The following is a 23,962-nucleotide window of genomic DNA, read 5'->3' as shown; positions in this document are numbered from 1 at the left end:
GTCTACACTGGCACTTTCTAGCAGGAAATATTAGTTAGCAACCAGGAGCAGAAGCCCTGGCTTAGACCAATTATAGTGCCTCCTCCTGCGACCCATCGGCTAGCTCAACACGTGCCAGCTTGGCTCAGTGGGTAGCACTCTCACCTCTGAGTGAGAAGGTTGTGGGTTCAAGTCCCACTCCAGAGACTTGAGCACAAAATCCAGGCTGACACTCCCAGTGCAGTACTGAGGGAGTGCTGCACTGTGACGACTGCCCTTGGCAGCTCCATCTGACTCGGTACAGGTTAGATACAGAGTAAAGCTCCCTCTACACTGTCCCATCAAACACTTCCAGGGCAGGTACGGCATAGGTTAGATACAGAGTAAAGCTCCCTCTACACTGTCCCGTCAAACACTCCCAGGGCAGGTACAGGGTTAGATACAGAGTAAAGCTCCCTCTACACTGTCCCATCAAACACTCCCAGGGCAGGTACAGGGTTCGATACAGAGTAAAGCTCCCTCTACACTGTCCCATCAAACACTCCCAGGGCAGGTACAGGGTTAGATACAGAGTAAAGCTCCCTCTACACTGTCCCATCAAACACTCCCAGGGCAGGTACAGGGTTAGATACAGAGTAAAGCTCCCTCTACACTGTCCCGTGGAACACTCCCAGGGCAGGTACGGCACGGGTTAGATACAGAGTAAAGCTCCCTCTACACTGTCCCGTCAAACACTCCCAGGGCAGGTACAGGGTTAGATACAGAGTAAAGCTCCCTCTACACTGTCCCATCAAACACTTCCAGGGCAGGTATGCCACGCGTTAGATACAGAGTAAAGCTCCCTCTACACTGTCCTATCAAACACTCCCAGGGCAGGTACAGCACGGGTTTGCAGCAATTGTTGGCAGTCAATCAGTTCTGTAATCCTCAGCCTGCCACCTCGATCTGCGTCAGCCTCTGCTCTGATCCCGAGGTGTTAATGGCTCTGCTAACACCAAAGTCAGCACCCGACAGGCTGATGGGGGGTTTTCTGTCGACCACCATTTGTCTTTGAAGATTCTGACCTTATAAAAGCAGACTGCGGGGGAACAAACGTCAGAGTTCTGCTTTTAGAAGTTGACCATCAGTTTGTTGGAAACAAGTGATTTATTTTGTGGGTCAGATTTTGAAATATGTCGAGAACAAGGAGAGACCGTGCAAATCCACCCAAGCTCACCCCTCTGGCCCCCTAAAGGGGCTGTCACTCTGACACTTGTTTATTATGGATTCAGGGAGTCCGGCCTCTGTGCGATTACACTGCTAAATCTGGCTGCTTAACCCGGCAGCAGAATCGTGGTCGCACAGCAATCTGGATCACGATTCTGCCACGGGGATAAGGCAATCGGAATTAATAACGCATTATATACAGGATGCACTGCCGCAACTCGCCAAGGCTTCTTCGACAGCACCTCCCAAACCCACGACCTCTACCACCTGGGAGGACGAGGGCAGCAGCCGCATGGGAACACCATGGTGTGGACATTGAGTGAAGACAGGACTGAGCTTGGATGTGATGCCTTCGAAGGTTAACTACTCTGCCAACGCCATCTCGTGAATCTGCGAGAGTTGACATCCCCGGGGGTGGGAGTAGGTTGGAGAAAAAAAAAACCGTGGGGCAAACAGGATGCTGTGTTCAGTTACTAAAACCACACCCCTCTCTACCATCTTAACCTTCTGGCCCATTCACAGCAGTGAAAGAAAGAAAGGCTTGCATTTCTACAGTGCCTTTCACGACCTCAGGACGACGCAAAGCGCTTTACAGCCAATGAAGTACTTTTTGAAGTGTAGTCACTGTTGTAATGTAGGAAACATAGCAGACAATTCCCACACAGCAAGATCCCACAAACAGCAATGTAATAAATGACCAGATAATTTTTTTTAGTGATGTTGGTTGAGGGATAAATATTGGCCACAGGGCACCGGGGAGAACTCCCCCCTGCTCTTCTTCCAATAGTGACCGTTATCGTTTACGTCCACCTGACAGGGCAGACAGAGTCTCAGTTCAACGTCTCATCCGAAAGACAGTACCTTCGACAGTGCAGCACTCCTCATTACTGGCACCAGGAGTGTCGGCCTGCATTATGGTTTCGAGTCTCTGGAGCGGGGCTCGAACGCACGACCTTCTGACTCGGAAAGGGAGACGGATGTGAACAGAGCAGGAGTCAGTCCAATTTACAACAAGTTATTCTGGCCGTTAAGTGGTGTCCTCTCGCCCCACACACACACACACACACACACAAACATACTTGGCATAAAACATCCTAATCTCGAGTGACAGAGAGTTAAGCAGCTCTGCCTTGTTCAGTCAGCTATACTTAAAACCAATTTTGAGCTCTATCCATTGTCACTCCTCATTAGAGCTGGACGTGTACAGGAGGAGGAGGAAGTTAAGGAGACGCAGCTCGACCTGCTAAAGCTTCAGAAGACAGCAGTGCCTCCGCTGTCATGGGGTCAGACCGCAAAAAAGCGACGCTGGACGACTTAACTTTGACCCCGGTTCCTGTTTCTCTCACTTAGCGCGTAACAACAACTTGCCTTTGTATAGCGACTTTAACGTAGTAAAATGTCCCAAGGCGCTTCACAGGAGTGTAAATCAGACAGAATTTGATACCGAGCCACATGAGAAGATATTAGGACAGGTGACCAAAAGCTTGGTCAAAGGGGTTTTAAGGTGTGCCTTTAAGGAGAGCGAGGCGGAGAGTTTTGGGGAGGGAATTCCAGAGCTTCGGGCCCAGGCAGCTGAAGGCACGGCCGCCAGTGGTGGAGCGATGGAAATCGGGGGATGCGCAAGAGGCCAGAATTGGAGGAGCGCAGAGATCTTTGATTTGGGGGGGGCGGGGGAGAGGAGGGCAGAAAATTGGAGGGAAATCACTCAAGTGAGAAAGAGAAAAAAAAGATCAGTCGTGCAGGGGGTCTGGGCACTGATTAACATTGATGCTTCCCTCTGTACCCCAGACAGCTGCACACCCTGCGTGCAGAGACTAAGGGGTGGGGGGGAGAAGAGAGAGGCAGATCCCTCAAAGGTATTCTTAGTCATAGTCAGGGCCTCGGCTGTGGTTTGTGACTGGAATGCTGTGGGTAGATCTGAAAGGGGAGAGTCGAAGGGTTGTCGGAAAAACGAAACTCTCTGGAGTTTATAATGTTCTGAAAGTAGCTCGGTCCAACACACTCACTGATTCCGTTCCCGCTTTCTCCCCACCTCTCCTAAAGGCGCTGACCCACTGCTGGGGACCAGAACCACTGGGCCAGGCTGCCCTCCAGCCACTTCTCGTTTGGCCATTCTACATGTGAGAGACAAAGGGGGTGGGTGGGGGGAGGGAGGCGAATTGGACGTGGGTGTGGCCACAAAGCAGGTCGAACCGCATCGATGGCCCGTCATTGGACTCACCCGATATTCAGTACTGTTGACCGAATATCGGGTGGGGCCTGTAACGGGTGATCGATGTGATTCCCCTTGTTTTGCCTCCCCCCCCACCCCCCAAGTCCAACTTCACCCCCTAATCAGTGTCAGCGGGCTGTTCAGTCACAGGGGGCATCACAACCAAGTATGACGCTGTCCCCACATGCTGTTCTCTCTTTCACACTCACACACACTCTCACGCTCACACTATCACACACGCTACACACTCATGCACTCACACACACACACTCACATACACACACACTCATTCTCATACACCACACTCACACTCCAACACACTTACACTCACACACAATCTCACACTTGCACACACACACACACACATACACTCACCCACAATCACTCATGCACACACTCTCACCCACATACAATCACATTCACGCACACTTACACACACTCTCACTCTCACTCTCACACACTCTCACTCTCACACTCACACACACTCTCACTCTCACTCTCACACTCACACACACTCTCACTCTCACTCTCACACTCACACACACTCTCACTCTCACACTCACACACACTCTCACTCTCACTCTCACACTCACACACACTCTCACTCTCACTCTCACACCCACACACACTTCAACAATCAGGGGTGGGAACCTTTGTTGATTTTCTCCCTAATCCAGGGCATCGGGGCCAATTGCTATGCCCCGAATACCGCCCAGCGAAGAGCAGGGGATCGAGGCTGAGACCAGCCTGGTGTCTGTGCCTCGGTACCACACCAAATGGTGCATTCACCCACTGAACCAAGGGGGTTTGGGAGGGGGTTGGGGGTAGGTCGAGATTCAAATAATTTGTGGAAGGCAGGATCAGTCCCCTCTATCCCCTACAGGTCTGTTTCAATCCCAGCCAGTGTGGGTGGAGGAGGAGAAGGGAACGCTGATCTGGGCAAATGTTTTGGCCACAGGGAGGGAGGGAATTGCCTCTCTCAGGGTGGCTGCCTTTACAAAACCTATTAAAATTGTAACTGATTGGGGAAAAGGGCACCAAATATTTCTCTCCTCCCATAAATCTCTCCCCCATAAATCTCCCCCATAAATCTCTCCCCCATATCTCTCCACCATATATCTTTCGACCCATATATCTCTCCCCCATATATCTCTCCCCACCATTATCTCTCTCCCATATCTCTCACCCCCCATATATCTCACCCCTATATCTCTCCCCATATATCTCTCGCCATACCTCTCCCCATATCTCTCTCCCCCATATCTGTCCCCTCATATATCTCTCCCCCATATATCTCCCCATATCTCTCACGCTCATATATCTCTCCCCCATATCTCTCACCCCCCACATATCTCACTCTCATATATCACTCCCCATATATCTCTCCCCACATATATCTCTCCCCATATATCTCTCCCCACATATATCACTCCCCATATATCTCTCCCCACATATATCTCTCCCCACATATATCTCTCCCCATATATCTCTCTCCCCCCTTATCTCTCTCCTGTATATCTCCCTCCCGCCATATCTCTCTCTCTTCCCCATATATCTCCCTCCTGCCATATATCCACCCTCCACCCCCAGCCGATGGCTCTGTGGTACCCACTGTGGTACTGAGCCATGAACACCAGTGTGGTCCCAGGTTTGATCCACGGTCAGTGCTGATTCAGCCGGTCTCAGTTATGACAGTTTGGGGGCACCACAATTGGTCTCAGTGACCCTAAAGCCAAGGAGGGGGGAGAAAAACAGCCAAGAACCCCACCGGTGACAACAAAGAGCCCGCTTTCGTGCTGTGACATTCTGATTCCATCCCGTGACCCCCTTCAAGAGAGAGCTTATGGACATCAGTGAGGGGAGTACAGCACCAGGCTCAGCTGTGAAGCCTTGGGACCTTTTCCTACGTTACATGTGCTATATAAATGCGAGCTGTTGTTAGCCGGGGCTCAGTGGGTAGCAGTCTTGCCTCTGTGTTAGAAGGTCGTAGGTTCAAACCCCACTTCAGAGACTTTAGCACAAAATCCAGGCCAACACTCCCAGTGCAGTACTGAGGGAGCGCTGCACTGTTGGAGGTGCCGTCTTTCGGATGAGACATTAAACCGAGGTCCCGTCTGCCCCTCTCGGATGGACGCAAAAGACCCCACGGCCACTATTCCAAAGAAGAGCGGGGGAGATCTCCCCGGTGTCCTGGCCAATATACATCCCCCAACCAACATCATTAATACAGATTATCTGGCCATTCATCACATTGCTGTTTGTGGGCTCTTGCTGTGCGCAAATTGGGGCTGCCACCTTTCCGACATCACAGCAGTGACTACACGTCAGGAAAGTACTTCATTGGCTGTAAAGAGCTTTGGGACGTCGTGAGGCCGTGAAAGGCGCAGTCCTTGTAATGATGCCCCACATGGTTGAATACCAAGTCCACACTCACTTACACATGAAGGAAGGTTACTCGGGAAGGGGGGCCCCCAGCACCTGTGGAACTGTACCCTAGTAATAGTCTGACCCCCACAGGTGGGAAATTGTCCCTGGTGTGGGGGTTGGGGCTTTGCATTCTTTTTTTTTTGCTTGTTTTATCTTCCATGCCACTTCTTCCTGGAGTTACATTGCACTCTCTCTCTCTCTCTCTCTCCCTTTCCCAGCTGGTTCAGTCCATTCTCTCTCTCTTCGTGATACGGTGCCAAGCAATGTGCTCTCCCCTTTAACTGGGAGTGGAATGGCTCACTCCTGATCTGCATATGGCTCCTGGTGAGGGCCATGTGGTAAGGGGGGACCTTGTAGTACTGGAATTAGTCTGAAGACGAGCCAGTGTTTCTTCCTAATCTCTGTGTCTCTACTTTTTTTTTTAATCTGAGGGAATTAATAAACTCTGGAGGCTTCACCGGCATTTGAATCCCCACCTGAACACTTTGTGCAACCATGTACTGTGCGTATCCAGTACCTGGAGTAGGAAATAACTCCTTGATGTACTTCTATAATGGCAAGACTGTAAGTATTATGGGTTGTTTTCCTACTTTCTTTGTGTTTGCCGAGTCTTTGTGTGCAGTGCATGAGAGAGGTCTCAACAGTTGCTCTTTTCACTCAACCTTAAATTGCATTCAGCATTAGTCAGGAAACTTTGTACAAACCCAATTTTTTTTTTTTGTAGTTTTACTGCAATTACTCCCTTTCGTATTTTTTTTTAAAAATCTTTTTTTTCCGGGCAGTTTTCCTGTCTCAGACGGGGAGCCGTTCTGAAAGGGCAGTTACTTTTTTTTGTGTGTGTGTGTGTGTGTGCTTGGGTTGGAAAAATCCTGTAACTTAATAATAATATATATAATTTTTTTTTTAAAAAAAGAAATTAACCGTTTCAGAACATTTCAAGATGGCATTTGAAAAGGTCTGGAGGGTGAGCAAACAGAAAGAAAGGGGTTTGGAAAATGATCACTCGTTTTGTTGTGTTTTTTTTTAAAAAAGAAAAAGTTTGAAGGAAGTTTCTGTTTCTCCCCCCTCGCTCCCCTCCTCAATATGAAAGAAGGTTGACCCAAATTCCACCCCCCCCCCCCCAAAAAAAAAAATAAACCAAGAGGTGGGGGAAAAAAAAAGCAAACTTGTGTTTTTCAAGTGAGGGGGTGGGAGTGAACATCAGTTAGGAACCGGATTCTCTCTTTTAAATACAGCTTTGAATCTGGGTTCCTTTTTGCCCCACTCCTTGGGATATGAGGGGGGGGGAGAAAGAGTATTGAGAAGTAAAAAAGGGAGCAGTTTTAAGAGATTACACAATTCGTTTTGGAAATAAATAGACACACACGTATATATTCCCCCCCCCTCCTCCCCGAAAAGTCCTTTTGGTTAGAAGGCTTTGGGAAATCTGTTGAGAGTTAAAAGTGTGTGTCTGCCGGATAGATGCGTCCCCCCCACAGTCCCACCCTAAGTGCCTTACTTTTTGCATTGGAACCGGGGTGCAGGGTGGAGAGGCAGACTGCTGGCCAAACTTGCTCACTGAAGTTCCGTGAGTTTGTAAGCTCCCAGATGTTTTTAACCAACACCCCCCGCCCCCCCCCCCCCAAAAAAAAAACCTCGCTGGAGAGCTTTGATGTACTGTACCGACCTAACATCTGGCCAGCTGTGCAATGCGCCCGTCATTTATTTTTTTGGGTGCGGGATTTATTAAAGCTGTTTATAATTATCAGATGAAGGGCGGGGAAACCCCCCATTCACATCAACCACCCCCCCCCCCTCCCAAAAAAAAAAGAAGCCTCCACTAGTCTTTTCTGCTGGTCACTGCACTTCAGAGTAATTGATGGTGTGTGAAGTTCCCTGAGATGGCTAAAGATGTGACACTACTGGGTCTGAATGAGTTCCCCCTTTTCTTTTTAATTTATGGGATGCTCCAGTTGCACGAGTAACTTGGGAGCGGATAAGTCTCAGGTTCAAGGCATAAATATTTGGCACGAGATTGTATGACATGGCGGTGCTGATTTACTGGAACTGTTGCTTTCTTCTTCCATCTCACCAGACCACTGAGAACGAGAGCCCGGTCGGGGCCCACTTGCATGTAGTTTTGAGTTTCTGTGTTTCGATACAATTCCCTTCCTCACCCAGCCACCCCCTCTCCTGAAGGCTCTGACTCCTTGATGGGACACGGGTTCCACAGGCACCAGCCACCCTTCGTGTGTGTGTGTGTGTGTGTGTGTGGACCGGCTGGTTGACCATGGGGTGCATCACAGCTGAGCCCGATCCTGTCCTCAGCCGACATCCAGGGCTCACTGGATGTATGTACTTCATTGGCTGTCAAGCACTGTGGGACTTCATGAGGGGAGAAAAAAGGCGCTATATAAATGCAAGTTTGTTCTCTCTTACTGGTCAGGCCTGGGAAGCCTGGCCGATTTTTGTCTCTTCTCTTTTCCCCCCTCCCCCGGCAACCTCACCCTTTCCTTCGCCCCTTCCCCCCCCACCCAGAACACAACTTTACTTCTGCAAAGGCTGGGAATCATACCTGGGATCTACTGATCAGTACCACATCAGGTAGTTAACCTACAGAGTTATGTCTGGGTGGGGTCTGCAATCTGTAGACATGAAGTACCCTGATTCCATCCAGAATAGCAAGTTTCCAATTGAATTCAGGGAGCGAACAAGTGAACTTTGTGCCTGTGTAGATTGGGCTCAGATGCATTAGCCCCGATTTTAACCTAACCTAACCTAACCGAACCCACCCGACTTCAATGGAGAGTAAAATTGACCCCATTCCCACCTGGCGGGTTAGGTTAAAATCAGGGCTATTATTTCAGGAGATCCTTTACTTTAGACAGAGAGAGAAAAGGACATCCCTGATCTACCTTTTATAAATCACTGGTTAGGCCTCAGCTAGAGTATTGTGTCCAATTCTGGGCACCGCACTTTAGGAAGGATGTCAAGGCCTTGGAGAGGGGGCAGAGGAGATTTACCAGAATGGTTCCAGGGACGAGGGACTTCAGTTACGTGGAGAGACTGGAGAAGCTGGGGTTGTTCTCCTTAGAGCAAAGAAGGTTAAGGGGAGATTTAATAGAGGTGTTCAAAATTAGGGAGTAGGGAGAAACTGTTTCCAGTGGCAGGAGGGTCGGTAACCAGAGGACACAGATTTAAGATAATTGGCAAAAGAACCAGGTGGGAGATGAGATTTTTTTTTTCTTCGCTCAATGATCTGGAATGCGCTGCCTGAAAGGGCGGTGGAAGCAGATTCAATAGTAACTTTCAAAGGGGAATTGGATAAATACTTGAAGGGGAAAAATTTGCAGGGCTATGGGGAAAGAGCAGAGGGGGGAGTGGGACTAATCGGACAGCTCTTTCAAAGAGCCGGCACAGGCACGATTGGCCGAATGGCCTCCTGTCCTGTATGAGTCTTATGGCTTCAGCTGGCAAATGCATTACCCAATGTGGTAGTGAGTCATGTAGACAAGGAAGATCCTGAGGTCCAGAGCGGGGGTGGGGGGGTTGATCTCTGCCATGGCCGTGATAGGGGTGATGGATTTAGCCTCAGTTCCCTGGGTTCGGAAGGGAAAAATCAGCCAGGGCTTCCATGCCTGATAATTGGTTAGGCAAGGGTATTAAGGATTACAGAAACCAAGGTGGGTAAATGGAGTTAAGAGACAGATCAACCCTGATCTAATTGAATGGCGGAACAGGCTCGAGGGGCTGAATGGCCTCCCTCTGTTCCTATTATCCAGTGACTGCCTTCTTCGGATGCGAGTTGTTGTGGATATCGGCCGCGGGGATATTGTTCCGCCAGGTCACATCCAGCACCGTGCCCCAGTATCCACTCCTCATAGCATCAGACTGGACCGTGATGCCTCCAGTGCCGGATAGCACGTTGACGCTGCTTGTCTGGGCTCCAACTTGGGTGAGGTGCGGGATGTTACCTGGTGAAACAGAGAGTCAACACCTTTGGGGAGGGGAGAGGGAGGAGGTGGGGGTGGGGTGGGGGAAACCGGAAAATGATAAAAGGAATAACACAAAATTTAACCTTAATCGGCACACAAGTGCAACCTGCTTTTTGCCCCTTGTTTTTGGAGTATGTCCCTCAGGCTTGGAGTCTTTCTGTGATCTTTCTGCAGATGTTCCATGATAGAAAACAGGTGCACATGTTGGAGAGGCAGGGGAGCTCCATCTGCAGCCTTTGAAGGCTCGCAAGCAGTGAAATTAAAATTTGAAAACTTAACCGGGAGAAGCAATTTGCTTTTCTCAATTCAGACGAGGCCGTTAATTCTCAAATTGCTTTCTCGCCTCCCCTCCTCTTGTGGAAGCCCCCCCCAACCCCGACTCTTGCTGGGGTACGGTTCTCGCGGGCCTTGACCAAGTGGTCGTTACGCGCGCAGGAGCACTATGTGGCGGGCTATTCAACCGCGGCCAGCATCGCAGCAGGACCTTCTGCTTGGCAGGCGCTGTCTTACTGATGCACAGCACTCGCCTCTCAGCTGAGGTGGGGAGTTTCGGGTGTTCTTGAAGGAATGGCAGTAGAACTATTGCAGCGCACGAGGCCGTGAGGGGTACAGCGTGCAGGCCCTTCCTTCAAGAGCAGTCCAAAATGTATCTCACTGCCCTGCTCTCTTTCTGTAGCCCTGCGCCTTTCATTATTCATCCAGTTTTCCTTTAAAAGTTGCAATGGTCCCTGCCTCAACCACTGCCTGTGGCAAAGCATTCCGTACTCCCAACAACCCTCCGTGTAAAGAAATTTCCTCGAACCCCTCTCCTCACTCACTCAACAACCGTTTCTAAACCTCTCCGCGCCTCTCTCCTTTTAAGACGCTCCTTAAAAGCTTTTAGGTCGCCTGTCCTAACGTCTCCTTTTTGCGGCTCGTTGCCAAATTACGTTTGATAATCGCTCCTGTGCAGCGCCTTGGGACGTTAAAGGCGCTATATGAATGCAAAGTTGTTGTTGTTGACCCCCTCATCGCCAACTCCTCAGCCAGAGGAAATGGAGCGAATCAGGAAAGACGATCGAAGGTCTCAAATGGAACTCTGTCCTCGGTGATGCTGGCAACTGTTGTTCGAGTTTGTGGGCAGCAGCCCCCAGAGGTTGCTGGAGCCCCAAACCCCAATGCCCCCACTTAGAAGGGGAGAGTCTTGGCGCGCTCACAGGCCCCGGTGTCGCTGTCTTCATCTGGCTGGTTTAGCACCGAGTGTGCCCTTGCCGTTCTGGGCGATTTTGCAAAGGTAATGAGTCAGGAGGGATAGTCCCTCGCCCTCTCCTGTTGGTATACTGCCCTCCTGCCCGTTCCTCACGTGTGAGCGTTGGCAGTCTATTCGACTGCAGGGGGCATCGCATCCTAACCAGCTAACCATCACCCAGCTCTCCAGCAGGGGTCACTGGCTAGCAATCAGCAGCAGGAACCCTGGCCGATTCCTACTCCCGGTTAATCTGCATCTGGTGGGGTTGGTTGAGGGAGGCAACTTCGACCTGCTCTTCCTCGCATAGAAACACCCACCCGAGCAGGCAGACGGGGGCCTCGGTTGCCGAAAGACGGCACCCCCGACAGTGCAGCACTCCCTCCAGTGCTGCGCTGCCGTGTAAAGCCTAAGGTTATGAGCTCAGATCCTGGAATGAGGCTGAATGTACGATCAGCTAAGCTAAGCTAACACTGTGGGTAGATAGTACACTTCCCACATTTGAAGGCCAAATCTGCCACCTTAGGTTGGGATGGATGGGCTATGAGGTGAAGGAAGAACTTGCATTTATACAGCATCTTGCATACGCTTAGGACGTCCCAAAGCACTTTGCAGCCAGTGAAGTACTTTTTGAAGTACAATTGCTGTTGTAATGTAGGAAACATGGCAGCCAATTTGCACGCAGCAAGATCCCACAAACAGCAGTGAGATAATGACCAGATCACCTGTTTGAGAGATAAATATTGACCAGGATACCTTCCCCTGCTCTTCTTCGAAATAGTGCCGAGGGATCTTTCACGTCCACCTGAGAGGAGCAGATAGGGCCTGGGTTTAACGTCGTCTTATCCAGAAGATGGTGCAGCACTCCCTCAATACCGAGCCGGGTGTGTCGGCCTGGATTATGGGCTCAAGTCTCTGGAGTGGAGGCTCGAACCCATGACCTTCTGACTTGGAAGGGAGAGTGCTACCACTGAGCCACAGCTTACATGGTCAGCCTTTGCTTTGGGGTTCCCAAGGAGACACAACCACCTGCTATTTTTTTTGTTGTTTGTACGGATCGAGGTGAGGCATGTTAATGTGAGGGAACTCTTTCCGTTTCAGGCTCCCAGTGGTAGCATCATGCACTCTTGAGTTCAGATATAGCGGTGGCTGGATGTAGAGTAAAGCTCCCTCTACCCTGCCCCAGATCTAACCATCCACCCCCTCTCGCATTAGTGTGACATTAGAACATAAGAAATAGGAGCAGGAGTAGGCCAATCGGCCCTTCGAGCCTGCCCCGCCATTCAATAAGATCATGGCTGATCTGATCCTAACCTCAAATCTAAATTCATGTCCAATTTCCTGCCCGCTCCATTTCCCACACCTGTGGTTTTCTGAGTGAGATTGCGAATTGGTATTAGAGACCGTCAATGTCCTTTGACTGGAGAAGCTGGGATTGTTCTCCTCAGAGCAGAGAGGCATAAGGGGAGATTTAATAGAGGTGCTCAAGATTATGAGGGGAAACTGTTTCCACTGGCAGGAGGGTCGGTAACCAGAGGACACAGATTTAATGGCAAAAGAATCAGAGGGGAGATGAGGAGAATTTTTGTTTTATGCAGTGAGTTGTTCTGATCTGGAATGCGCTGCCTGAAAGGGCGGTGGAAGCAGATTCAATAGTAACTTTCAAAAGGGGAATTGGATAAATACTTGAAAAGGTAAAATTTGCAGGACTATGGGGGAAAAGAGCAAGGGGGAGTGGGACTAATTGGATAGCTCTTTCGAAGAGCCGGCACAGGTTCGATGGGCTGAATGGCCGCCTCCTGTGTTGTATGATTCTGTGGGCCCATGCCACATACTCATTTGACCTCGAAGCCTTACAGCCAGCGAGACTTTCATCCATGCGGTCTGGGCTGCATTGAGCCCTCCAGAGGTGAAAGGGCACTCTCGAACCCAAGTCTCCGAATACACCCAAACACTTGAAATTATGACCCTGAGCAATGTGATCCGTTTTATAGCTCACAATATGAGAAAAGAATGGCACACGGGTTAGTGAATCGGGTCAGTGTGGGGGGCTAGATTTTTCAACTTGCCGCCCCGACTGAACTGAGAGGGTGGGGATCGACCGCCCGTTATAGAAAACGCGCAATGAAGTCGGTGGAATTGAAATTCGGGCGGTTTCTGTAGCGAGCAGCTGATCTGCAGCTTCCCGGGTGGCAAGTTGAAAATCTAGCCCCTGCTGTTTGGAGTCCTGAATGCAAAATGGTGGCACCGGGCGACAGGATGGAATTGATTAATAAACCCAGACTTTTTAAAAAAAAAAATCTGATATCCTTCCCGCCCCCCCCACCACCCCTTCCTGTTCTGAAGATGCTGAGGATCTAATCCTGCAGGTAGCAGGTGCCCTCGGGTCAGTCTTCACGCCTGAGTGTTGACCGGGTATTCGACTATGGTGTGCAGCACATCCAAGGTCGATCGTGCCCTCATCCGACACCAAGCAGGAGGAGGTCACCATTAGACGGAGGCATTTTGTTTTGATTTGTTTTCCCCCCCCCCCCTCTCGTTCCTAACACAGGGGCACTGAGCCTTGGTTAAGATTGGCTAAAGTTGCTCTTACATCACTGTCGTAACGCTGCCCGCTCTGGCTCCTTGTGTGTGGGTCTTCTCCACTTCAAGAGTTGTCTGATGGAACTTGTTGACTAGCCACAGGTGTTGCTACGGCGACACCGTTTTAGCCCTTTGCACTAATTTTAATAGAAAGCACCTTGCGCACACTACAGGTAACATGTACCTTCATGTGTATATTTACTTAACAAATATCTCCCACCACTCAGCGACCAAAGGCAGTAAACCAGCCACAACGATCAAAGAAACTCTCTCTCGCTCTGCTTTTCGTCTTACCATTTAACGCACAAAAAGGTTAAAGTTCACGGGCGCAAGCTGTGCGAACAGGAGTATTGAGATTACACACCCAGTTATTGACTAATTTTTTTTAAAAATTAGTAACGTAATTGGCCACATGGATTCCAATTAGCCACGTGTAGCTAACGAATTGGGACATCAATGGTCTGGTAACACCAAAGTAAACTTGCCAAATTCGCCAAGGACGGCAGCTGGGAAGACCCAGTTTTAAAACAAATAAGTGTCTTGCCAGCCTGGCAAGTTTATTTAGATGTTGCTGCTGGCTACAACCAGGAGCTGGCTGTACCCTTGCGGCATGGCACGGTAAGGTAGCTTAACTCAGCACATTGAGCATCAACCGGAGGATCATCTCAGTCTGTGTAATAGGCTGAGGTACTGGAGAGCTTTGTTGGCAGCAGGGTAGCTGTACCCCAGCGTGGGTCGGCAGCCTGAGGGAAAGGGAACAAGATTTATTTTTGCACCATGATTAGATTTTTGTAAAATTTGGCTGCTTCGAGGTGGTGCTTTGGCAGTGGGCTTGAATACATTTTGTGTGCTGAATGTCACATGAACGAATAATTGGGACCATGTTTTGTGGTTGGATCTGGAATTCATATTGGAACAAATGTGTTTGGATAAAGAACTCCTCTAATGAGAGTGAATGGGAAAGAGTTTGGTCCATTGGGATTCTGTACAATGGGAGTGAATGGGAAGGGGTTTGGTCCATTGGGATTCTGTACAATGGGAGTGAATGGGAAGGGGTTTCGTCCATTGGGATTCTGTACAATGGGAGTGAATGGGAAGGGGTTTGGTCCATTGGGGTTCTGTACAATGGGAGTGAATGGGAAAGAGTTTGGTCCATTGGGGTTCTGTACAATGGGAGTGAATGGGAAGGGGTTTGGTCCATTGGGATTCTGTACAATGGGAGTGAATGGGAAGGGGTTTGGTCCATTGGGGTTCTGTACAATGGGAGTGAATGGGAAAGAGTTTGGTCCATTGGGGTTCTGTACAATGGGAGTGAATGGGAAGGGGTTTGGTCCATTGGGATTCTGTACAATGGGAGTGAATGGGAAGGGGTTTGGTCCATTGGGATTCTATACAATGGAGTGAATGGGAAAGGGTTTGGTCCATTGGGATTCTATACAATGGAGTGAATGGGAAAGGGTTTGGTCTATTGGGATTCTGTACAATGAAGTGAATGGGAAAGGGTTTGGTCCATTGGGATTCTGTACAGTGGGAGTGAATGGGAAAGGGTTTGGTCCATTGGGATTCTATACAGTGGGAGTGAATGGGAAGGGGTTTGGTCCATTGGGATTCTGTACAGTGGAGTAAATGGGAAGGGGTTTGGTCCATTGGGATTCTGTACAGTGGGAATGAATGGGAAGGGGTTTAGTCCATTGGGATTCTTTGCAATGGTGATGAATGGGAAGGGGTTTAGTCCATTGGGATTCTGGATTATTTTTTTTTATTCGTTCATGGGATATGGGCGTTGCTGGCGAGGCCGGCATTTATTGCCCATCCCTAATTGCCCTTGAGAAGGTGGTGGTGAGCCGCCTTCTTGAACCGCTGCAGTCCGTGTGATGAAGGTTCTCCCACAGTACTGTTAGGGAGGGAGTTCCAGGATTTTGACCCAGCGACGATGAAGGAACGGCGATATATTTCTAAGTCGGGATGGTGTGTGACTTGGAGGGGAACGTGCAGGTGGTGTTGTTGTTCCCATGTACCTGCTGCTCTTGTCCTTCTAGGTGGTAGAGGTCGAGGGTTTGGGAGGTGCTGTCGAAGAAGCCTTGGCGAGTTGCTGCAGTGCATCCTGTGGATGGTACACACTGCAGCCACTGTGTGCCGGTGGTGAAGGGAGTGAATGTTTAGGGTGGTGGATGGGGTGCCAATCAAGCGGGCTGCTTTGTCCTGGATGGTGTCGAGCTTCTTGAGTGTTGTTGGAGCTGCACTCATCCAGGCAAGTGGAGAGTATTCCATCACACTCCTGACTTGTGCCTTGTAGATGGTGGAAAGGCATTGGGGAGTCAGGAGGTGAGTCACTCGCCGCAGAATACCCAGCCTCTGACCTGCTCTTGTAGCCACAGTATTTATATGGCTGGTCCAGTTAAGTTTCTGGTCAATGGTGACCCCCAGGATGTTGATGGTGGGGGATTCGGCGATGGTAATGCCATTGAATGTCAAGGGGAGGTGGTTAGACTCCCTCTTGTTGGAGATGGTCATTGCCTGGCACTTGTCTGGCGCGAATGTTACTTGCCACTTATGAGCCCAAGCCTGGATGTTGTCCAGATCTTGCTACATGTGGGCTCGGACTGCTTCATTATGTGAGGGAGTGAATGGGAAGGGGTTTGGTCCATTGGGATTCTATACAATGGGAATGAATGGGAAGGGGTTTGGTCTATTGGGATTCTATACAATGGGAGTGAATGGGAAGGGGTTTGGTCCATTGGGATTCTATACAATGGGAGTGAATGGGAAGGGGTTTGGTCCATTGGGATTCTATACAATGGGAAGGGGCTTGATCCATTAGGATTCCATACAATGCAGGGGGACGACTGAGGACAGTTGCAGGGCATCCATCACTACCTTCAGCTAACCCATCAAAGGTGGGCCTATCTTCATATGTCAGTACTTCAGTTCCACTCCACGTGACCCACTTACCCATGAAACCATCATGTTAACCCCCCCTCCGTGCTTCTTTAATAGATTTCTGATGGTATTCTAACTGCACCGTTTGACAAAGCCTGTTGCTTTTTTGCTGGGCTGGTACCTCATGTGTATCGTTAGTGCAAAATCGTCTTTGCCAGTCCATTTGGGAGCTTGGTGTCAGGAATTTGAAAGATGTCTACCCGGCAGCTCATCTGCGACCTGACCCAAGCACGGTTTCTGCCAGCTGCTTCGAGCTGGCATCTAGTAGAAGAGGCCTCCAGCCAACAACGCCCACCTGCCCCCCCCCCACCGCAATCCCGGGGCCATTTTGACCCAGCGGTGTTGCCGTACTGTACAGAGTTGCCTCGACACTGCCCTCGTCACGGGATGCAACCCAGTCAAGTACGAGGTGGGGGGCGGGGGGGGCGGTAAGGAGGCGCATTGCAATGTGAGCGCAGAGCTAATCGCCAGATGTAATCACTTCCCTCCTCGCCTTCAATCTTGACTGCGGGCCAAGAAACTTCAAAGAACTATCGCGGCCAACCGGCTGCACGTAAAAAAAAAAACAAAATGGAACGCCTTGTGAATCCGTGCTGCGTGTTGTCAAACATAGACCATCGAGGCCAGCTCAGCAGGTTGTGGCTATTCTTTTGGTACTTTTTTTTTAAAAATAAAAAGTGAGCTATTTCTTTTGATCAAAGGAACGAATTTAATTTAAAACAGCAGGACAAGCTCAGGTATGACGGGCTAAAAATGCTCCGGCAGGCGGCTTCGATTGGAGTCTCGTAAAAGCGAGGTCGGGCCGTCTGGCAGTGGTTATACAGACACTTAGATCAGCGTTTCCTGTTTGGGCTGAATCTCTGTGGCAGCTCTGGCCCTCCCCCTCCCCCCCCCCCCCCCCCCCCCCGCCCCCCACCCCCCCCTTCATCCCCTCCCCCAACCATCATCCATCTGGTTCCAATCTAGCCAGAATTAGTGACCTCATGGAGAAAGAGGCGTGTATGTGTATGTGTGTTTGTGTGTGTGTGTGCTGATGTCTCTCCGTCTCAAGCCCACGGTCATCTGCCAGGGCCGCCTCTGGAGCAGAGGAACGGGTGAGGTCGACAGCCTCTGCACAATTGGAGCAAAGATCGTCCATGGGGAGCGGCTTCCCTACTCTTATGGGTTGCTGCCTCCACCAGCGCTGAGGTCGTCCACCTTCTTGGGCCTTGCCTTGGGCAGGCTGACCTCTCGGCCTGCTCCCGTACAGGATACCCAATGTGCTGGTCTCGAGGGACCTGCCCCCCCCCACCCCACACAGGAAAGGCTCCTGCCAAAGGGGACAGTATCATCGCGTGAGCATGGATCTTGGATGAGTGAACATTAATAAAGAAAGAACTTGCATTTCTATAGTGCCGCTCACAACCTCAGGAAGTCCCAAAGCGCTTTCCAGCCCATGAACTACTTTTTGAAGTGTAGTCACTGTTGTAATGTAGGGAAACGGGGCAGCCAATTTGCGCACAGCAAGATCCCACAAACAGCAATGTGATAATGACCAAATAATCTTTTTCTTAGTGATGTTGGTTGAGGGATAAATATTGGCCCAGGACACCGGAGAGAACTGCCCCCTGCTCTTCTTCGAAATAGTGCCATGGGATCTTTTTACGTCCGCTTGAGAGGGCAGACGAGGGCTCGATTTAACGTCTCATCTGAAAGACGAGACGTGACCGTTATTTGCGTGGTGTCTGCCATGGCTCAGCGGGTAGCACTGTCTTGTCTCTGAGTCAAGAAGGGCATGGGTTCAGGGCTCACTCCAGAGACTTGATCACAAGATCCGGGCTGATACTCCCACTGCAGTACTGAGGGCGTGCTGCGCTGTTGGAGGCGCCGTCTTGCGGAGGAGACGTTAAACTGAGGCCCCGTCTGCCCTCTCAGGTGGGCGTAAAAGATCCCACGGGCCACTATTGGAGGAAGAAGAGCAGGGGGGAGTTCTCCCCGGTGTCCTGGGGCCAATATTTATCCCTCAACCAACATCACTAAAACAGGTTATCTGGTCATTATTTCATCGCTGTTTGCGGGATCTTGCTGTGTGCAAATTGTGCCGCGTTTCCAACATTACAACGGTGACTCCACTTCGAAAGTACTTCATTGGTTGCAAAGCGCTTTGGGATGTCCTGAGGTTGTGAAAGGCACTATATAAATGCGGGTCCTCCTTTATGTGAGCCTTACACACTTGAGTGTTGGCTGTATATTCAACCATGGTGGGAGGCATCTTGGCCTCGCTCGATTCTGGCCTCGCTCTATGCCCACTTTCCAGCAGGGGTCACTAGTTAGTGAACAGGTGCAGGAACCTTGGACGATTATTTGTTTCCCGCTCCCTCGAGAGGGGGGTCCTGAGACCAATCGTTAGCAGCCCAGCTGAGATCAGCTGAAGTTGGTGGGGGAGGGGGGGCGGGGGTGGTGTTGCTGGGATCTTCCTGTACGGCTTAGTGTCGACTCATTTGAGCCATCGGGGGAGGCTGGTGCCGTGCATTTGGTACGTCCGTACCTCTCTGTTTCCAAAGACACTGCCCCCAGGTGGCAAATGTTATTGAAACAGCTCAACTGCAAAATGGGTGTGCTGTGTTTTATTGGGATGTCGGAGGGTAGCAGTATCTTGCAATTCGACCCGATGGATATCGTGTTACACTTGAGGCTCTATTTCTGGGAATGTCATTCCATCAGCAGTGGGCAAAAGGGTGAAATGTCAGTGTCTGTAATGGAGAAAAACTTGCAGCAATGCAGAAAGAAAGTTAGAAAGAGCTTGCATTTATATAGCGCCTTTCACAACCTCAGGACGTCCCAAAGTGCTTTGCAGCCAATGAAGTACACTGGACTCCTCCTCAGCTCCCCCCCCCCCCCCCCCCCCCCGCCTGCTCTGCCCCGGGACTCGCCGCCTCCTCAGCTCCCTCGCCTCCTCTGTCACGGGACTCGCCGCCTCCTCAGCTCCCTCGCCTCCTCAGCTCCCTCCCCTCCTCTGTCACGGGACTCGCCGCCTCCTCAGCTCCCTCCCCTCCTCTGTCACGGGACTCGCCGCCTCCTCAGCTCCCTCCCCTCCTCTGTCACGGGACTCGCCGCCTCCTCAGCTCCCTCGCCTCCTCAGCTCCCTCCCCTCCTCTGTCACGGGACTCGCCGCCTCCTCGGCTCCCTCCCCTCCTCCGCCCCGGGACTCGCCGCCTCCTCGGCTCCCTCCCCTCCTCCGCCCCGGGACTCGCCGCCTCCTCGGCTCCCTCCCCTCCTCCGCCCCGGGACTCGCCGCCTCCTCGGCTCCCTCCCCTCCTCCGCCCCGGGACTCGCCGCCTCCTCGGCTCCCTCCCCTCCTCCGCCCCGGGACTCGCCGCCTCCTCGGCTCCCTCCCCTCCTCCGCCCCGGGACTCGCCTCCTCCTCGGCTCCCTCCCCTCCTCCGCCCCGGGACTCGCCTCCTCCTCGGCTCCCTCCCCTCCTCCGCCCCGGGACTCGCCTCCTCCTCGGCTCCCTCCCCTCCTCCGCCCCGGGACTCGCCTCCTCCTCGGCTCCCTCCCCTCCTCCGCCCCGGGACTCGCCTCCTCCTCGGCTCCCTCCCCTCCTCCGCCCCGGGACTCGCCTCCTCCTCGGCTCCCTCCCCTCCTCCGCCCCGGGACTCGCCTCCTCCTCGGCTCCCTCCCCTCCTCCGCCCCGGGACTCGCCTCCTCCTCGGCTCCCTCCCCTCCTCCGCCCCGGGACTCGCCTCCTCCTCGGCTCCCTCCCCTCCTCCGCCCCGGGACTCGCCTCCTCCTCGGCTCCCTCCCCTCCTCCGCCCCGGGACTCGCCTCCTCCTCGGCTCCCTCCCCTCCTCCGCCCCGGGACTCGCCTCCTCCTCGGCTCCCTCCCCTCCTCCGCCCCGGGACTCGCCTCCTCCTCGGCTCCCTCCCCTCCTCCGCCCCGGGACTCGCCTCCTCCTCGGCTCCCTCCCCTCCTCCGCCCCGGGACTCGCCTCCTCCTCGGCTCCCTCCCCTCCTCCGCCCCGGGACTCGCCTCCTCCTCGGCTCCCTCCCCTCCTCCGCCCCGGGACTCGCCTCCTCCTCGGCTCCCTCCCCTCCTCCGCCCCGGGACTCGCCTCCTCCTCGGCTCCCTCCCCTCCTCCGCCCCGGGACTCGCCTCCTCCTCGGCTCCCTCCCCTCCTCCGCCCCGGGACTCGCCTCCTCCTCGGCTCCCTCCCCTCCTCCGCCCCGGGACTCGCCTCCTCCTCGGCTCCCTCACCATCGCCGCTTGTTCAGGCATCTCCCTCCTCGCCCTCTGGAACTTTCTGGCCAGCTCCATCCTAGCTTTCGAGAATCTCCAAGCCCCCTCCTTCGATTTCCCTTCCCCAGGCTCGGTGCCCACTGCCTTCCTTTTGCCTCCTTTACGATAAAACACTGTGAGTCCTCTTCCTGAACGTGAGAAGCACTGCGTGAATGCAAGTCATTGTAACGCAATTTGCTTGGATTGGATAATTTCTGGTTTCGATTTCTGGATTGCAAGCCACCAATTGCTCAATGTAAACAAAACACCAGACTGAAAGGCCCTGTTCAAGGCAGCTCCACCTGATCGCGAGGCGACACTGGGCTGTTCAATTGGCCGACGCAGAAAGCTGGACTATTTCCTGTCCTCCTCCCTCAGTCGTGCAGTGGTGTGTGAGCCCCAGATGTGCTGCTGAACTACTGGGAAGGGGGGGGGGGCCGCGGAGGGGGATATTTCACTGCTGATCCTCCGATGTCCACATCAGGCGCAGTTTCCTGCAGATGTTGGGTGACGATCAGGAGCGGGCCCCAGCCCCCCACTTTGCTGTTTTGCCCCCTCCCCCAACTGAAGGGCACTGAGGCCAACTGTGCACGGGCTGAGATCGGCGGTTTAGGCACATGCCGGGACTTTCTTGGTCCTTGTGGCTGATGGTGCGTTTACCGATCCAGAGGAAGGTGGGAGGATTTAACCAGTGTTTTTTTTTTTAAGAGAAACCGAGGTAAATTTGAGCTCATCCCAAACTCTGCTGCCCCGTGTCCTAACTTGTACCAAGTCCCGTTCACCCCCCGCCTTGCGCTCGCTGACCTACATTCGCTACCGGTCCGGCAACGCCTCGATTTTAAAATTCTCATCCTTGTTTTCAAATCCCTCCATGGCTTTGCCCCCGACAACCCTCCGAGATCTCTGCGCTCCTCCAATTCTGCCTCTTGCGCATCCCCCCCGATTTCCATCACTCCACCATCGGCGGCCGTGCCTTCAGCCGCCTGGGCCCTAAGCTCTGGAATTCCCTCCCTAAACCTCTCCGCCTCTCTCTCCTCCTTTAAGACGCTCCTTAAAACCTGCCTCTTTGACCGAGCTTTTGGTCACCTGTCCTAATATCTCCTTATGTGGCTCGGTGTCAAATTTTGTCTGATAATCGATCCTGTGATGTGGCTCGGGACGTTTTACTACATTTAAGATGCTGTATAAATGCAGGTCATTGTTATTGAAGGGCCAGGGTCTTGGCGTAGGACTCTACCAAGGTTAAAATGATGACAAAAGGGGAGATGAGTTAAATCAAAAAGTGGTGTCATAATAATCTCAGGATGTTGGCGTTGCCCCTTGAGAAGGTGGTGGTGGGCCTTCTTGAACCGCTGCAGTCCCTGTGCTGAAGATGCTCCCACAGTGTCGTTAGGGAGGGAGCTCCAGGATTTTGACCAAGGATTTAGGGCCTAGGCGGCTGAAGGCACGGCCGCCAATGGTGGAGCGATGGAAATCGGGGAGGGGGGATGCGCAAGAGGCCAGAATTGGAGGAGCGCAGAGATCTTGGAGGGTTGTAGGGCTGCAAGAGGTTACAGAGATAGGGAGGGGGGGGGGGGGGGCAAAGCCATGGAGGGATTTGAAAACAAGGATGAGAATTTAAATGAAGGAACGGCCGAGATATGTCCAAGTCGGGATGGTGTGTGACTTGAAGGGAACTTGGAGACGATGGTGTTCCCCATGCACCTGCTGCCCTTAAATTCGGCATTAAGATTTGAAAGAAAGGCTTTATCATGTCCCCCAAACGTCCCAAAGTGCTTCATGTGCTGTGTTTTAAAGTGTGCAGCTGTTGCTTATTATATTGACACATCTGCACAGCAAGATCCCGCAGGAGAAATGAGTTGAATAACAGTGTAATTTTCGATGGAGGTGTTGGTTGACGGGGGAATGTTGCCCAGGACGTGAGGAGAACGCTCTTGCTCTTCTTTTAATAATGCCATGGGATCTTTTACGTCCACCTGAGAGGGCAGACAGGCCTCGGTTTTAACGTCTCCTCCGACCGACGGGGCTCGGTTTAATGTCTCCTCCGACCGACGGGGCCTCGGTTTAATGTCTCCTCCGATCGACGGGGCCTCGGTTAATGTCTCCTCCGATCGACGGGGCCTCGGTTTAATGTCTCCTCCGATCGACGGGGCCTCGGTTTAACGTCTCATCCAACCGACGGGGCCTCGGTTTAATGTCTCCTCCGATCGACGGGGCCTCGGTTTAATGTCTCCTCCGATCGACGGGCCTCCGATAGTGCAGCGCTGCCTCGGCACTGGCACTGGGAGTATCGGCCTCGATTGCCCTCACTAGTCCCTCTCCATTTATATCACCGCTGAGTCCAGGTCCATATCAGGAGGGAGGCGCTGTACTGACTTTGCCCTTGCTATTGATCTGTTGATTTTATGAGCGGTTGATCGAGAATAGAGAGAGCATTGGGAGATTGCATCCATTTGGCCAGTCTGGCCTGTGTGGGGGGGGGGTCCCTTTCCCCGATGGAGAGGCGAGGTGCTGCTCCAAAATGTGCCAGGCACTCGGTGGAGTGCCCTAGTGACGCTGGTACTGGCGTGAGCACACACCGCTAATTTCTGTACCACGCTGCCCGCCCCCCCCCCCCCGGGATTTGGCCCGCGTTGATGGTGAGACCTGAGAGGCGAGCAGAAGTTCTGCCCCAACCACCCTTCCTTGGGTGGGGGGGGGGGGGGGGAGCGGCCCAGCCCCCAGAATCTGTGTTCTCTCGTGCTCTGGTTTGAGGTGGAGAGGGTTTACTGTGTGACGAACTTCTCCTGGAGACAGCGAGCGTGCTCGGGCTCACATTTGGCGGATGGCTCTGAATTGGAAAATGGGATGATGAATGACTTTATTATCTACGAACAGACTCTCCTATTCAGTGCCTCTCCACGCTTGTTAAAGGAGAGAGCAAGAGGGTCTGGGGTCAGCAGGAAGTGAATCTCAGTGGAACACTGACCAGCGGGAGCCAGTAAATGGAGGGGGTAGGGAGATACACCAAATCCTCCTGGAGACAGGATTTCTTCCTCTCTTTGTTTGCTCGACTTCTTTCTTTTTCTGTATTTTTCCTTCTCATTCTCTATCCTGAATGCTCTGTCTTTTTCACAAACTCTCCTTTCTTTTTATCCCCCACTCTCCTGCTTTCTTTA

General features: G+C 52.2%; 1 protein-coding gene across 2 annotated transcripts in view; it reads left to right on the top strand.

Moving 5' to 3' along the window:
- Positions 1 to 6,148: 6,148 nt before the first annotated feature.
- Positions 6,149 to 23,962, top strand: part of LOC137306640 (transcription factor 12-like) — a 100,233-nt gene continuing 82,419 nt past the window's right edge. For both annotated transcript variants that reach the window (XM_067975971.1, XM_067975970.1), the window contains exon 1: positions 6,149 to 6,388. In XM_067975971.1, coding sequence (XP_067832072.1) covers positions 6,320 to 6,388 — 69 coding nt within the window. In that variant the 5' untranslated portion in view covers positions 6,149 to 6,319. The remainder of the gene's footprint in view (positions 6,389 to 23,962) is intronic.

This window comes from Heptranchias perlo, chromosome 44 (genome assembly GCF_035084215.1).
Source record: "Heptranchias perlo isolate sHepPer1 chromosome 44, sHepPer1.hap1, whole genome shotgun sequence".
Taxonomy (NCBI): Eukaryota; Metazoa; Chordata; class Chondrichthyes; order Hexanchiformes; family Hexanchidae; genus Heptranchias; species Heptranchias perlo.
The sequence above is the reverse complement of the archived record's forward strand: the minus strand, read 5'-3'. Positions and strand labels throughout refer to the sequence as shown.